Source organism: Meriones unguiculatus, chromosome 3 (genome assembly GCF_030254825.1).
Source record: "Meriones unguiculatus strain TT.TT164.6M chromosome 3, Bangor_MerUng_6.1, whole genome shotgun sequence".
Classification (NCBI taxonomy): domain Eukaryota; kingdom Metazoa; phylum Chordata; class Mammalia; order Rodentia; family Muridae; genus Meriones; species Meriones unguiculatus.
In genome coordinates, this window is record NC_083351.1 from 188,711,646 (window position 1) to 188,728,141 (window position 16,496).

General features: G+C 43.6%; 1 protein-coding gene across 12 annotated transcripts in view; it reads right to left on the reverse strand.

The window, feature by feature from the left end:
• Positions 1–1,142: 1,142 nt before the first annotated feature.
• The window catches only part of Cdk5rap2 (CDK5 regulatory subunit associated protein 2), a 190,066-nt gene continuing 174,712 nt past the window's right edge, over positions 1,143–16,496 (reverse strand). For all 12 annotated transcript variants that reach the window (XM_060381226.1, XM_060381219.1, XM_060381224.1 and 9 more), the window contains 4 exons: positions 15,185–15,328; positions 7,757–7,883; positions 1,759–1,805; positions 1,143–1,237 (listed from right to left, as the gene is read on the reverse strand). In XM_060381226.1, the coding sequence (XP_060237209.1) occupies positions 1,178–1,237; positions 1,759–1,805; positions 7,757–7,883; positions 15,185–15,328 (378 nt within the window). In that variant the 3' untranslated portion in view covers positions 1,143–1,177. The remainder of the gene's footprint in view (positions 1,238–1,758; positions 1,806–7,756; positions 7,884–15,184; positions 15,329–16,496) is intronic.

Consider the following 16,496-nt stretch of genomic DNA (forward strand, 5'->3'; position numbering starts at 1 on the left):
AAAAAAAGGCAGGGAAAGATAGCACCCTAGCTGACCCTGAGAAGAACAGCAGGAGCATCTTAGGCCGAGGCAGTCAGCTGGAAGCAAAGAGGTAAGAAGAGAAAAGAGAAAATGTGGTAGCAGCCAGACTTGGAGGCACTGTGATCCCTGCTAGGGGCCTGGCCTGGATGCACAGAACAATGGGGAGCCGCCAACATGGGCAGCGGGGGAAGTGACTGGTCAAATACATGGTTTGCCTCTGCACCTTGGCTGCTTTAGGGAGAGAAGGGAGAAGACTCAAGAAAAGAAACCAAAGACTAGAAAGGGAAAGGCAGAGAGGTCAGAGCAGAAGTGATGAAGTAGCATTCAACGTGAAAGGATGGGAGATGATATAAAGCAACAGGTCAGCATGATGGACTCCCGCAGGAAAGAAAAGTCAACTATAAAGAGGGCTAAGCCAGGCTTTGTTTAATGCTCAGGAACCCATGAAGCTCAGTAGAAGCCTAAGAACAGTTAAACACAAAAGTCAGTGACAGGGCTGCAGCAGCTAGTACATCAGGCAGCAACAAAGACAGCAGAGCTACACAGGGGACTAGCATCACAAAGTGGTGCAAAAGCCAAGTCCCAGGCTCCAGGCCTCACTCTGTTTCCTGTATCTGAAACAACTTCAGCTTAGGGCAGGCTGTGAGGAACTAAGGACCTGGCTGGAGAGGCATAGTGCCATAGCAACCCCACATGGACTCTCTCTGGATCCTGGAGTGGGCTTAGGAGCAAGTGAGATGTGAGGGTCATGTGGCTCCCAAGACAATGGTGTATATTAAAAGGGAGTTTAGGAGCTGGGTTTTGAGGCTCCACCCAGACTACGTGAATCATACATCTGAAAAGAAATGAACCATTTAAGGGAAATCCTCTAACTGTAGTGCTGGCTGAAAGCTGAGTTCTCAGACCTGAGGGTGGATGTGATGCTCTCCAGTGTGCAGGGTGCTCCAGGTCAATGATGACACCCAGAGTTCAAGGCCTTTCTAGTGCCTGACTGCAGAGCCATAGAACCTTTGAAACAACAACTCTCACAGAGATTCCAGCACATCACCACACTTCCTCTTGCTGGCAGCCTTTGCATCCCTCACCACCATGAACCACAGGGAGGACAGACTCAGGTGATCTCAGGACCACAAGCTTTATTAGCTGAAAGCTCTCCTCACAAGCCCGGTCTGCTGGGACTGGAAGTTTCTGGATGGGCAGCCGCCCTAGGTCTGAGCTAGAAAAGAGAAAAGGGGGGGGGGGGAGAGAGAGAGAGATAGATAGAGAGAGAGAGAGAGAGAGAGAGAGAGAGAGAGAATATTAGGTCATGAAATTTCTGAAGTGAGATCCCTGACAGAGTTAAAAGTGAGGTGCTATTTTAAAACATCTTTCAAAGACAGTTTGATCAGTAAACATCAGAACAAAATGACCATGAGCACACACTGCATTCACTTATTCACTCATTCATTTATTCCAGAAAGACTATGCACACATGCCTCTGTGTGGGCTGCTGTTTGCTGTACTTCACAGCACTGAAACAGAGAAACCACTGAGGACAGGTGTGAGAGAACAGAAATTTTCACACTCTTTGAGATGAAAACCACAGCTGCTTGTAGAGAAGTGTAACCCTTGGTCCCAACTTCGACTTTATTCTTAAGAAGAAAACAAAAACAAAAACAAACAAACAAAAACCAGTCTGGACCTTTCCAACCCCTAGTAACCCAAAGCATTCAGTGCAAACAACTCAGGGGCCATTACCTCCAGGTTTCCCCTGGCCTTCCGAAGGACTTGGTGGGTGATGATCACTGAAGAGAAAGCACAGAACAGAACAATTAGAGCCACAGAAGAGTAGAATGAAATCAGAGCCAGGGAGCAGGAAGCCTCGACCCAGACAACTGTACAACTTCTGAGGGTCCTAACCAGGCTCATATCACCTGGTTCTAACCTGGTTAGGGTCCTAACCAGGCTCATGTTTGATCAATCGCATGATCCTCAGCTGGAGGTACTGTTTTAGTCCTAGTGTCGTTTATGCTGCTATGACAAAATATTCTGGCAAAAGCACCATAGTGAAGGGTTCACTTTAGCTCAAAAGTCTAGGTTACATTCTACCACTGTGACCATCAAGGCAGCAGGTGCCTGAGACAGCTAGACACATCCATCCACAGTCAAGAGCAGAGAAGCATGCATGTCTTTGGCTTGCTTGCTTGTGTTCAGCTCAGTTTCTCTACTCTTACTTGTACAGAATCCCCCTGCCCAGGGAATGGCTGAGTCTTCCTACATCAATTAACTTTAGTAAGACAACTCCCTACAGACACGCCCACAGGCAAACCCAATGCAGACAATCCCTCCTTGAGACTAGACTCTCTTTCCAGGTGATTTTAGGTTGTGTCACATTCACAGTTAAAGATGACCATCATGAAATCTGCAGGCAAATGGTGGGATCTAGAAAAGATCATACTGAGTGAGGTACCCCAGAAGCAGAAAGACACACACAGTATATACTTACTTATAAGTGGATATTAGACATATAATATAGGACAAACATACTAAAACCTGTAAACATAAAGAAGCTAATCAAGAAGGAGGACCCTGGGTAAGATGATCAATACTCACTCAGACAAACAGGATGGAAGAAGGAGAAAACAGGAAACAGGACAGGAGCCTACAACAAAGGGCCTCTGAAAGACTCTACCCAGCAGGGTATCAAAGCAGATGCAGAGACTCATAACTAAACTTTGTGCAGAGTGCTGGTAATCATATGAAATAAGGAGGAGTTAGTAAGACCTGGAGAAGACAGGAGCTCCATAAGAAGAGCAACAGAACCAAAAAATCTGGACACAGGGGTCTTTTCTGACACTGATACTCCAACCAAGACCATACATGGATATAACCTAGAACCCCTGTACAGATGTGGGCCATGGTTGCTCAGTATCCAAGTGGGTTCCCTAGTAAGGAAAACAGGGACTGTCTCTGACATGAACTCAGTGGCTGGCTCTTTGACCCCCCCCCCCTCCTGAGTGGGGAGCAGCCTTGCCAGGCCACAGAGGACATTGCAGCCAGTCCTGATGAGACCTGATAGGCTAGGGTCAGATGGAAGGGGAGGAGAACCTCCCCTATCAGTGGACTTGGAGAGGGGAATGGGAAGAGATGAAAGAGGGAGGGAGTTGGGAGGGAATGAGGAAGGGGGTTACAACTGGGATACAAAGTGAATAAAATGAAATTAATGTAAAAGTAAACAAAATTAATTAAGAAAAAAAGATGACCATCATAGAGAGTTATGATACCTTTGGGACCAAGGCCTAGTTAGCAGAAGTGGCCTGCTAAGCCAAGACTTAAAAAGATAAGTACTTCTGATTGTGGCCCACACTCTAGACTTTCTGATCCATTAAGACATGAATAAGGTATACGCTCCCACTACCTAGACTGTGCTGTTCCCATATGCATTGCCTAGCACGATGAACCATATACATCCAAACTATGAGCCAAAGGAAATCCATCCTCCCAAGTGGCTTCTCTCATTTATTTTTGTCACAGCAATGAGTGACTAACACAACAGCCCTGAAGCATCCAGACCACAGAGAAATATGAGGGTCTCACTTGTTTCTTCTCAACCCTCAGAGCCAAATAACCTATCAGGGTAGGCTATAGACAACACTTCAAGTCCTCAAAGGGCCCCAAATGGAAGAGCATGCATACATTCTATTTTTCAGAGTTAATGCGGGGCTCTGAATGGGCACCTGGAACCCCTTCTGCAGGTTGGAAAAAAAATGGTGGTGCTGGGCAGTGTAGAGGGCAGGATTTCACAGTGTCCAGCTTCCTCTGGTGTCCTGGGTTACCTGGGAAGCAGTGTGAGAAACAAGCCCACACTTGGAGACCTGTGCCAAGTGTCCAGGGAAGTCCTGTGAAAGAAGAGTTTTACCCTGCCTTCCTGCAAGCATGTTTCAGGGTATTTTGTCGTCTCAGTTCAGGTGCATTCTGTCTAAACAGGAGTGTGTTAATGGGTGAGTACTGAGGCTCCTGCTTGCTGACATGTGAGCTGTGTTAGACTCTGGAAAGACAGGAGAGCCTACCATTCAGGAGCAACCATGCACAAAACTGCTTTCTTCCATAGTCCGTTCTTACCCAGCACACACTAAACAGTGAGAGAAAGATCAGGTTTTGAGCCTGATTGGGAATATAGAGGCAGAACACTTGGGAGGCTGAGAAGCAGGAGAATTGTCATGAGTTTGAGGCCTGCTTGGGCTCGAAGAGTAAAAAAAAAAAAAAAGAATCCATTCCTAGCTCAGGCTGGACCTGGTGAGGTCCAGGAAGTACACTCTTCTCAGAATCCACTAAGCCCTTGGCTCGTGCTTGCTGAGGCCACCTGTGACTTGCACCCAGCACATGGCCTGCTGCCCGCTTACTCAGAATAACTGTTCTGTGGCTGCCTGGAGGAAATATTTTTTCTTGCTTCACCAAAAATTCTATCTGGAGACAGAGAGGTCAACAGACAAGAGTAGGCCTCATTTTTATTTGAGTAAAGAGGGTCACAGGTATTCCCTGACTCTCTATGCCTCCTACTCACCCCTGGCTGCAGGGTTCATTATGTGACCTAGGAAGCCCAATATATCAGCATATAACTCTGGTATGGATAAAGATTTGTGAGTTTTTCTGGGCAGAGACTATCACTTTCTCAAGATCCATCAAGGGCCCTGTGACCCACAAAAGGTGCTCATGGCATGGAGGTTAAAAATAATCTTGAAAGACCTCTGAATGTTCCGGGTGAGCCAAGCACATCATAGCGCAGGAATCTGCAGGTCCAAGTTTTGAAGTTTCTCTTACATCTAAACAGGTACACCACCCACGTTCCCACACTCAGAAATTCCTGCTGTGATGAGAAGACAAGGTTCAGAGTGATAAAGAATGTATCCCAAATCAGACTGACCTCAGTGCAGAGCAAAGCACATACCTGGACTACCTAGCTTAGTCCAGGGCTCTCCCACACCACCAGAGACTGGAAAGAAAAATGCCCACTGGAGGGCCTGCCTGGCCCCATGGCAGGTACTGATTCATTGACGACCCCAATCCTGTGAGACAAGATTGCTACACTTAGTTGGCAAAGAAGGACCTGAAGCATAGAAGTGAAGTGGACAGTGCCAGGCCACATGACTCATGAGTGGTAAGGTCCCAGGTTCCCAGGTCTCACCCTTTCTCAGCCCTCTCCTACAGATTCTGAGAGGAAGTAGTGTCAGTGTAAGCACTGAAGGGGCAAGCCCTGGATCTTTCTCATCCCTGTCCCTATGTGGAGGAAGTAGGGTAGGGGACAGCATGTCAATGTCACTCTGTCAGTTCAAAATTAGGAACAGACCTGGCAGGCTGAAGGGCTTAGGGATATCCAGGGACTTACTGAAAAGGGAAATGAAAATCTTTGGGGTACCACCTGTTCTGTCCTCCACACTGGTGACATCACTCTCCTAACTCTGTATATGCAATTATAACTAGCACCCAGAGCCCTGTGGCCAATGGTGTTTAAGAAGACTATGTCTGTTCAGAGAGGAGGAGCCTGGAACCCAGAGTCAGAGCCACTTAATGCATATCACACAGGAGGGCAAAGCTGAGATCTGGGTACATTCCCAGTTCTCTGACCCAGGATGTGGCATGGCATGGTTCTAGCTTCTGGATCTGCCACAGCAGAGTGACCCACCATCTAAGCTGAATTCTGCCAGCCCCTGAAATTCCTCATCCCAAACCAGAATCAGCACCAAGAGCCTTGTGGCTTTTCAGGAACTTGGGCCAAAGCCCTACTCCCTGGACTCCGGCTATATGAAGCACCACCTCTTAACCCTGCATCCCCAGGAATGTGGCCCAAATGTTCCATAGCACCTGAGCATGCCTACAACTGACACTGTCACCACATCTCTGAGGGCTCCTCTTGTCCATAAGTCCCTCATCAGTAAGACCCACAATATCCTGTCTGTTGGGCAATCACCTGTTTTTCAAATTTATCCTTCCTCCACAGCCCTGCCTGCTGGAAGGGCTTTTATAGATCTCCTACACCTTATAATGTCTCCATGCTCTGCCATGTGATACTCTGACACACAAATGGACCACAGCAAACCCTGCTACTCCTCCTTGGCCCTGACCCACAGGCCTCTGTTATGGCTTGACATGAAATGTTCTTTATGGACTCCTGTGTTTAAACACTCAGTTCCCAATTGGTGGGACCATTTGGAGAGGTCATAGAGTAAGGCCTTGCTGGTATGAACAGGATGTTGGGTTTAGGCCTTCAGGATGATAACGTGGTCTCTTTAATCCTCTGCCTTTTGTCTTGTCCCAAAATGTGACTAGCCACCTCATGCTACTATTCCCACATATAGGACCTGACCCACCACCATGGCCCCACTATGATTAACTTCACACTCTCTAAACTGTTAGAACAAACTTGTCCTCCTTTAAGTTGCTTCTGTTAGGGATTGTAGCACATGTCAAGAAACCTAACCAATATACACTGTTGCTCAAATGCTAGCCTTGGCATATCTTCAGGATGCCTAGAACACTCACTGCTCTGTTGCCTCTGGAATCCTCACAGTTCTGGAGGAATCTTGTTCCTGCTGCTGACATCCCTCTGAGCCAATCAAATTTTATCTTGAATCAAAGCCTCACACCACCTTTCAGGCTATCTCAGGCAGGCCCTCAGTTTATAATCCTGAAGCTTTATGTTCCCTCATCCCTCAGAGAGCCCAAGCTCCTGGATGACAGAAACTATTGTTCCCTTGTCCTCCTGGCCTGTGAATGGGATACCAGAGAGGAGCCCATTGCCTGGACATAACTGATCTCATTCATCTACAGTTCAAAGTCTTTTTCAGAAGGTTCCCAGGGGACAGGTAACGAGACTGCCTACTTAGCAATAATCTATGCTTGGTAACTCTAAGAAATACTGCTGAGAGCCCTAGCCTGTGGTAGCGGAGAGAGGATGGTACAACTGGAAAGACTCCCAGGACAGGCAATCTGACTGGCTGATGGCATGGGCAAGGCCAGGGCTGAGCTGCTGAAGAACGTGGTTGAAGCTGCTTGTCTCCACATACTGGTGAAGAATGCTGCAGAGTTGAACATGAGGCACACAGCTGTTACCAGTCTCTGATATGGCTAGGTTAGAGCCAGCACTGACCTTCACCTCTCTTCCTTTTCCACTGAAGCCCATGGTACTAATACCATGAAGAGCTTTCACATGAAGCATGACAGGTTGGTCCTCTGCTGTAGGAGGGAACCACCTTGATCTCCCCTACAGGTCTTTCCCAAAAGGTCCTGTTGTCTGGTCCTCCTCCTGTCTCAGCTTACCACAGTCAGCTGTTATTCCATCAGCAAGACTATTGGGTTCTCACACATAAAGCCGACTCCTCACTTCTGTTCTTGAAGATCCTGTCCTAGACTGCCATTCCATGTTCCAGATGACAATGTTTACTCCATTCAGAATCAGCTCAGGGGGCCCTTCATTTGGAACAGCCACCTCCAAGGACAGATAGATGCCTACCATACTCCTAACAACCATAATCCTATAATGCACAATCTGTCACTCCATAAGAGACAGTCCTGGCAGAACTGATTGTGGGTCAAAAGCATAAAGCAGAAAAAAGAAAGTAGGAGGCATGACCTCAAAAGCCCGGCCTCCAAAGAGTATAAGCCAAGACTGCACTATCAGCTCACAGAGGCAAGCAGTATGCAGCCATGGTAACCTCACCTCCCACCCTGACATCCCTCCACCCCGCCTCTCACTTACACTGATCAAAGATGACTTTCTCCTGGTGTTTGCTCTGCTGCAGAAGTTTTGCTGTATTCTGCAGCTTCTTTTCTTGTTCAAACAGTTTTTTGTGTAATGTGGTGATCTCTGCCTTCATTTCTTCAATCTAAAGAAAAAAAGAAAAAGAATTAGAAAAAATACAATAACATAAAACAGCAGATTACACAGGAAGAACTAAAAATAATATCAAAGGATGTTCAATCTCACTAACAAAATATCTGTATAAGCTAGATGCACCTTTCGGGACATTACATTAGCAAAATGGCAGAATCCAGGGTGGAAGAAAACTGTCAGGACCATGGCAGGGCTTGGGACAATACTGGATGCAAGACTTACTGAATTGTAAGTGCATGTATCCCTCTGACCTGGCAATTCTGCACCACAGCATCTATCCCTGGGAAAAATCACATCAGCACAAAAAAAAAAAAACCTTTCTCCACAGGTGCTCACCTTGGTACTGCCAGTGGCAAGAACAATAAACAAACTGATTTGTTTCATATGAATCCAAATAAATAAATTATGGTTCTTACATTGAAAGAAAGAATTGTGCAGCTATTAAAAAGGATGCTGCAGAGCTCTATTTATTGATTTCAAAAGATGATTATAATTAGTGAAAGAAAGAGCCCAAATCAACAGACTGAATGCTGAATCTGAGGCACTTCTGTTTCACAAAAGGAAACACACATCTCCACATCTATAAACATATATTGATGTGGTAACCAAACATCAATGGTGAGTTTTAAATTTTTGTAGTTTCTTTTGTGTTAACAGAAGTTATAATAACAAACTGATTTTTTTTGATGTTTGGATTTTAACATGACAATACTCAGCAACTACAGAGCATCAGAAGGACTGATTTGGATTTTTTCAGAATGGACTGCAGATGCCAAGTCCACCGTCCTGTGAAGTGGCACAGCAGAGACTCCCTAACTGGCTGCAAGGCTAACACCCCCTTTTCTCTTGGCTATAATGAACCACTTCTGCTACCAAGAAGGGACAGGATGGGTTGGCAGCTCATGTAGCACCTTTTCTAGTTTGTTTCCAAACATGTTTATAATATCTCTGCTTTCAATAAAATAACAGAATCTAATAACATATTAAGTCGAACTATGAGCCAATGCATGGACAGAAAGTTGGCCATATGGCTATTAACATACGCTTCACGGGAGACCAGATAAAAGCAAGCCACTGAAACACACTTTTCTGGCAAATTAGGTGTGGGCGAGACAACTGTAAAAGATGTAGGAGGAACCATCTATAAAAATTCTATATTCAGATTGCTCTGCAAGTGCTTAAGTTTCCTCTTCATCTGAAAGAAACAGAAATTGGTAGTGACAGAAATACATTATGGATGTGGTTTGTGAAAGAAAGAAGATGTGGAACTCCAATCAGCAGATCCATAGTCTGAAAAAGGCTTGGCCCTACATCAAAAGAATGGCAAATGAATGTACATTTGTCTGTTTTAAGCTAAATTAAAATGTTTAACGTATGTATTTTTTTTTCTTTTTCTTTTTTTTTATTCCCTGCCTTAACCTCCTTTGAAGATTAACCAATCATGTCAGGTACAAAGACTTCAGAGCATCTCCAAAAAGGATACTAATTTCATCATTAGGTAGCTTTGATTCTCTAGTACAGACCAGGAGCCCAGGAACACTTGTCTTCTAATCACGATTTCACAAGCCACACATCCTAGAACAAAGTCATCCTAAGTTCCACATCTGTGACATTGACATAGCAACCCCTGGCTCACCTTTCATACTGTAATGAATTGAGATTCAAAGGGTGTGGTGGAGGGTGGGCTTGGGGAAGGATGCTCCTTTCCTTGTTTGCCTGGTTCACCCATTGCTCTTTCTACAGTCAGCTCAGCATACGACTTACATTAGAAGAAATAATTTTGTAGCTAAAATGAGGCTTCAGAACTTTATTGATGTATGATTATAATTAGTGATAAAAGAACCCAAAACAATAACTGTTCATAAAACATACATATCTACATAGATGTATATACTGACATAGCATAAAGCATTAACGTTGGCATTCCCATGGGATAAGACTTCAGGCCATTTGAAAAGGTGTGTATGTGTGTTTGTATATGTGTGTGTACATATGTGTGTGCTATGTAAAAATATGCATGTGCATGTATGAACATACATGCAGAATCCAGAGAACAGCATGTTTTCCTTCATTGCTTTCCATCTTACTTTATTTATTTCTTTATTAACTTATTTTTGGTTTTTCAGGACAGGATTTCTCTGTGCAGCCTTGGCTCACCTGGACTCGCTTTTTTGACCAGGTTGGCCTCAAATTCACAGAGATCCACCTGCCTATGCCTTCCCAAGTGCTGGGAAGTACATCACCACGCCTAGCTTCCATCTTATTTTTTGAGGCAGGGTATTTCATTGAAAGTGAAGCTCACTGATTCAGTTAGGTGACTGGCCAATTCTGCTACTACCTCTTCCCTCAGTGCTGGAGTCATAGATGTGAACTTCCCGGCCCAGATTTGACAAGAGTGTTCAAGTACTCATGCTTCTATAGTACTTTTCCATCCGAGCCATCTCCCTAGCCCTATTCATATAGTTTTTAATACTGTGATACTTAATTAATACTTCAACTAACACTCCTTATCTACTGGGAGCTCAGGAAGCCATACCATGGCAGACAGCAGCAATGGCCAAAGCAACAAAGAGCTTTTCTTTTCTTTGAGCATCAGTGCCTATGAAGGGCTGTGCCAATCACCAGCTTCCAGGGTATTTCTTACTAGCACTCTCCTAAAATTGTACATCTTCAAGTGCGCTCTTACAACAAAGAATTTTAAATATTTATGTATGTTGTCCCACAGGACTTAAACCTTCCTGTTTATCTCAAGAAGAAGGTACACTAAGACAGCAAGGTTTCAGAGCCAAGCCCTGCCACTTCCTGACTGCAGAAGTCTAAGGCAAGTCATATAAATTCCTGAAGTGTTGGCCCCTACGTCTGGAAAGAGGGGTAAAAAGTAAAAAAAAAAAAAAATGCAACTCCAGTTGGCTGGGGATCTTGAATGATGCCAACCCAAGGAAATAATTAACATGGTATGTCAATCATGGCATGTCAATCACCCTGATGATACCAATACCTACTGTACACATATATTGGAACCTCACAGTATGACCCATAAAATCAATTAAATATACATTACATTAAAAATTTTTAAGGGTATAATTACACCTTGACCTAATAGTCCAAATGTATTCCGTTTATGAATTAAAAAAGAAAAAGAAAACTAACTCCCTTAGGTCACAATAAGGGATAAGTTTCTAATTTTAGCAGAGTATGTGGCACCAAGTAGGCTGTTAGAACTAAGAAACAGAACTGAAAGACACCCCTCCCAGAGGCCACACAAGCCATCAGTGCTTTGCCTGGCTTCTGGGATAGGTTATTCTTTTCCTTCTTATGATGAACATCTCAAATATCTATAAAAATTGACAAAATTGGATAGAAACCTTCAGGAACCTACCCAGAACAAGCAATTACCAATTCAAAGCCACAGTGGTTTAGCTTCCCTCCAAGATTATTTTGAAACTGACCATGTCATTTATAAAATATTTTAGTATTTATAAAATATTTTAGTATCCATCTCTTAAATTAGTTTTTGAACATGTGATAGCATTAGCACATCTAGCAAGTGAAAATAATTCCTTAGTCCCATTTGAGCATGCCTAAACACAAAGTCCTAAATCCCAGACTTTTAAAAGCAGTTGTATTAGGGATGCTCAATCTATAAAGTCTAGCAAATCTTAAAAATAACCAGTTGGAAATGTCTTCTTTTCTTCCCACTACCCCTCCTTTTCGTCCTCTTCCTCCTCCTTCTTCTTCTTCAACAAAATTCATTTGACTCATCATCAAAACAAGAATCAGATGCTTTGTTACAGCTACTTTCTTTTAATCTGTGGTTCTCAAAGTTCTTGAGTGCGGACAGACTGCTGCCAGGGCTACTCCAGGCTGGCTGAAGGGAGGCCCTGGCAGCTGTACTTCTCACATGCTTGCAGGGGATGCTGTAGCACAGGGCCAGGATCTACCTCCTTCTCCCGCTAGGATGGTATAGATTCTAAGGTCATCTGAAGAAGTACCTGAAACAAGCCATCTCCTATAGAAGCCCAGGCTCCTCCCACAAGAAACAAGCTTTGAGATCTATAGTGGGTTTGCTACTCTGATTCCAATTTTATTTATTTCTACAGTCTTTTATGTGGAGTTCTTCAGTTAATTTTTTAAAAAGAAAATGTAGGATTATACAGTTTGCATTTCCTTGATATCATATTTATTCTTCTTTCAGTAAAACTCTCAATTTCTAATGCCATTATGCATTTTTAAAATCTTAAAACACGGGGCTCAGCAGCCAAAGGCATCTGCTACCAAACCTGCTCATTTGAGGTTGAGCCCCTAGCCCCATATGGTAGAAGGAATGAATTGACTCCTCCAAACTAGCCTATAATTTCCACATGCAAGTCAGTATATAAGCATGAATTCACACACAAAAATAAATAAATATAAAAGAAATATGTTACCTTACAACAGGAATGCACTAGCTTCTTAACATCGGTGCCTGTGAATCGTCACAAAGATTGACAATTCCCAGACTGATTTGCAAGTGGAGGAGGATTAACAGGGCTACAAATTTAGCCTCTCTCTTTCTCTCTCCATGTCTGTGTCTATGAGTATGTGTGTGTGTGAAGTCACACACATGTGTGCATACATGTATTAACCACAAACTGGATTCTGTCTATTTAACAAACAGCTGCCTCTGTTTGCTAAAGGCAAAAACACTCCACTGAGGGTAAACCGTTTAGCATAGACATGTTACCTTTAAAATAATTTAAAGTAAGAACTGATTTTGGAGAGTGAAAAGAAATTATTTATTCATCCATCTAGTCATTCATTCATTAAAAAACATGAACAAAACAGACAAAGCCACTAAAGGAAAAGAGAGGGAGACAGGCATTAAGCAAACAATATATAATTACAATGTGTAATAAGGGCTTTGATGAAATAGAAAACAATGCCATGGCTGGGTGATCAAGGAGCCCTCTCTATTTATGTAACATGTAATACTTGACGGTGAGGAGTCAGTGGAGAGGCATAGGACATACACAACAGGCGGACTGTGTCATGTAAGCCTCCAATGGAAAAGTCTGTGGGTTAAGAGAAAGCAATCAGAAAGACAAATGGGATAGACATCAGAAGAGGGAGAAAACAGGGAACAGGACAGGAGCCTACCACAGAGGGACTCTGAAAGACTACCCGGCAGTGTATCAAAGCAGAGGCTGAGACTTATAGCCAAACTTTGGGCAGAGTGCAGGGAATCTTATGAAAGAAGGGGGAGATAGTAAGACATGGAAGGGACAGGAGCTCCACAAGGAGAGCAACAGAACCAAAACATCTGGGCACAGGGGTCTTTTCTGACACTGATACTCCAACCAAGGACCACAAATGGATATAACCTAGAACCCCTGCTCAGATGTAGCTCATGGCAGCTCAGTATCCAAGTGAGTTCCCTAGTAAGGGGAACAGGGACTTTCTCTGACATGAACTCTTTGATCACCTCCCCCTGAGGAGGGAGCAGCCTTACCAGGCCACAGAGGAAGACAATGCAGCCACTCCTGATTAGACCTGATAGACTAGGATCAGATGGAAGTAGAAGAGGACCTCCCCTATCAGTGGAATTGGAGAGGGGCATGGGAGAAAATGAGGGAGGGAAGGATGGATTGGGAAGGAATGAAGGAAGGGGCTATAGCTGGGATACAATGTGAATAAACTGTAATTAATATAAAAAAATTTTTAAAAAAGAGAGAGAGAGAAGGGAAAACCACCAAGGCTAGAGCTCAAGGGATCCTATTATCATTCATCTTCCAGCCAGTGTCCCACCAGCTAAAAGTGGGCCCAGAATGACTGCCCCATGCCACACAAATGATTATTAATATCCTTGAGTTCAGTGTATTCAAATTCCTCCCCAGGACACTCTTGTCATGGGAACTTTCAGTACAACAACTTCATTGCCAGATTACAGAGCACTGAGCTGCCAAAACTAAATGAAGTGGTGACCTGAAATGTAAACTTTCCTTCTGCCTTCCTGATCACCTTAGAAAACATTTATCTGTCCAGTCAAATAAAGTAGGAAATCACAGGAAATCACTGTCAGGTTTCCATGCAGAACTATAACTTCCTTTTCTATCGTGCTTTTCTCTCAGGGAGCTTTGTGATTAGCCAGGGTGTTGTATACTGTGCTAGGACGCACATGAACCCCACTGATAAAACTCAAGACAAGGCTCCACCTGCATGGCCCCTGACCTTTCATTCTCAACTATTAAAAAAAAAAAAAAAATCCAATGAAAGCCAACAACAAATCAGAACTTCCAGACAGAGACAACTAAAGCACAAGGCTAAGAAAATGAGCAGCTGGTCTATAGGAACAAGGTGACATGTGAGACCTATCAAGAGAGGAGCAAATACAGAATTCCCACACATATGCTTTCAAATCCGTTCCTCCGCCCAAGGCCTGAACCACGCTTTCCCTATGTACAAAATGTTAACAGGATTCCAGTCAATAATGCCATGCTAGGGCTTGGGTAAGAATTTAGTGTGCTTGGTTTGCCTGTGGTATATATGCAAGATTAGAGTCTCACAACAGCGTAATGCAGCCATGACCATTCAGGCCTTTACAGCCATTGAAGCAGGACAGTCTCCCCAAGCATGGTTGGATACCATAAAAAGCTAAAATGTTATGCTCAGGATGCGAGGCTAAGCACTGCACTCAGGGTCAGCCGCTTTGGACCCAGAGAAGAGCATGTCTGATTGCATGCGGGTTGATGCCCCAGGTCCCGCCTCTGAGAAAAAGGTATCAGACGGGTCTGATGCTCTTTGGGTGGATGACACCTAAATGAACATCGGTACAAAGTCCCAATTTATTTCTAATATCAGAGATCAGACCTCTACTCTTGCCTGATGCGTCCAAAACAAAAAGGGGGAACTGTAGAGAGCTGTGGAATGCCACGCCTGAAAGATGGAGCTGGTTTCCGCCTTCCACCTTCCCGATGGTGAGTGCTCTCTGTCACAAACAACTCCACATTTGGCTAAGGCTGAGGATCTGGCTTGCTTCCATGTATGTGGACCTATCTGCATTGCCCACGTGGCATGCTGAGGTTGGCTACCCAGAGGCTATTTAAAGTGGGCTGGCTTTACCCAGGGTCAGATGATTGTTCAAGGTTCCTGAATAAATTGCATTGAAAAAAAAAAAATTTAGTGTGGCCCCAACATCTCTGGCGACATGCCCTCTGACATACCCTCAAGGTGGGGCACATTCTTGGACTGGACAATGAACCAATAGAGATGCAGGCTTCTGTGTACTTGAGCCTCCCAGCATATGTGATCACCTACCTGCTCACAGTGAAGTGAACACTGGCCATCCGTGGGAACAGAGACTCTCCAGAAGAGCTTCAGCAACCTGGAGGCTTCTTCCAGGATCAGCTTGGCTATGTTCATGCTAGAGAGAAATGTGCTCAGAGGCACAAAGTGTGAATCCTACAAAGGACAACAAGAACATTATACGCCACCATCACAGGGATCACTCACACACAAGCACCGTTTAATAGTCAGCAGAAGGTCTCACTAAGACTAGAGCTCCTGTGTCACATGATGAGCAGGAGCTGGGATTACATTGCACTGGTGAACTGCATAAGAAAAGAATTTTGGTGGCAAGTTTAGCCCAATCAGTAACTATGATTAGTAACTACCAGCATTAACTATTGTTACTAGACCAAGAGAGAACCCAGATTGCCACAGAACAAACGATACCAATTCATCCCAGGGTACAACACTTGATACATTTGCCAGACAGTTTATTGAGAATGTATGGTATCAGGGGTCTTGCGAAACCTCTTTCCTTCCCTGTGCTGGAGGAATACTCACGTGAAGAGGTGGCAAAGGCAGGAGAAAAGAAAATGTGGCACAGAGGATGAGAGATACGAAAGAGGAGGAGGAGGAAAATGAAAAGTATTTCTCTTTGCAGCTGATAAATATACAACTACATACCTGTTCAGGTAGTAAAATGACAAAAATATGATTATTCAAGAAAGACAAAGGTGTACTGAAACAAGCACTAGTTCAAAACCATAGGCACAGGTTCTCTAGAGAGTAATGTAACATGCTAATAGTTATTAAGATTCCTAAAACATTCACAGCCTTTATACTGGGAAACCCCTGTCATACCTAATCAAAATACAATCAGAAATTTGAACATAACGATGACTCAGTGAGGTTGACATGCCCACAAATAGCCAAAGAGAGAATAGCCCATGCTATGTCCACAATAGCTTATTGGCAGCCACTGGAAGACAAGCGCTTGAAAGGAAAAGTATTAATACATGTAGCTGAAATATATGAACCTCATATATGTCATTATTTTATAAATTTTATGAATGTCCCAAAAGTTTATGTTTATCTTTGTATGTTTAATATATACATATATATTTCTAAGTGCTGACCTTTAAGTGGTATTTTAAGAAAGGCTTTTATGCTTTTCTACAATTTCTAGCTTTTAAAACAAATATTTTAATCAAAAAAGAAGAGGAATTTATTAGTGTTAATTTATGGAATATTATTTACCAGGCTTAGGGGACTAGATACTGGCTATTTAATGTTCAGCAGAAACACTGTCCTTTCTCTCTTGGAGCTTATCATCTACTAGAAG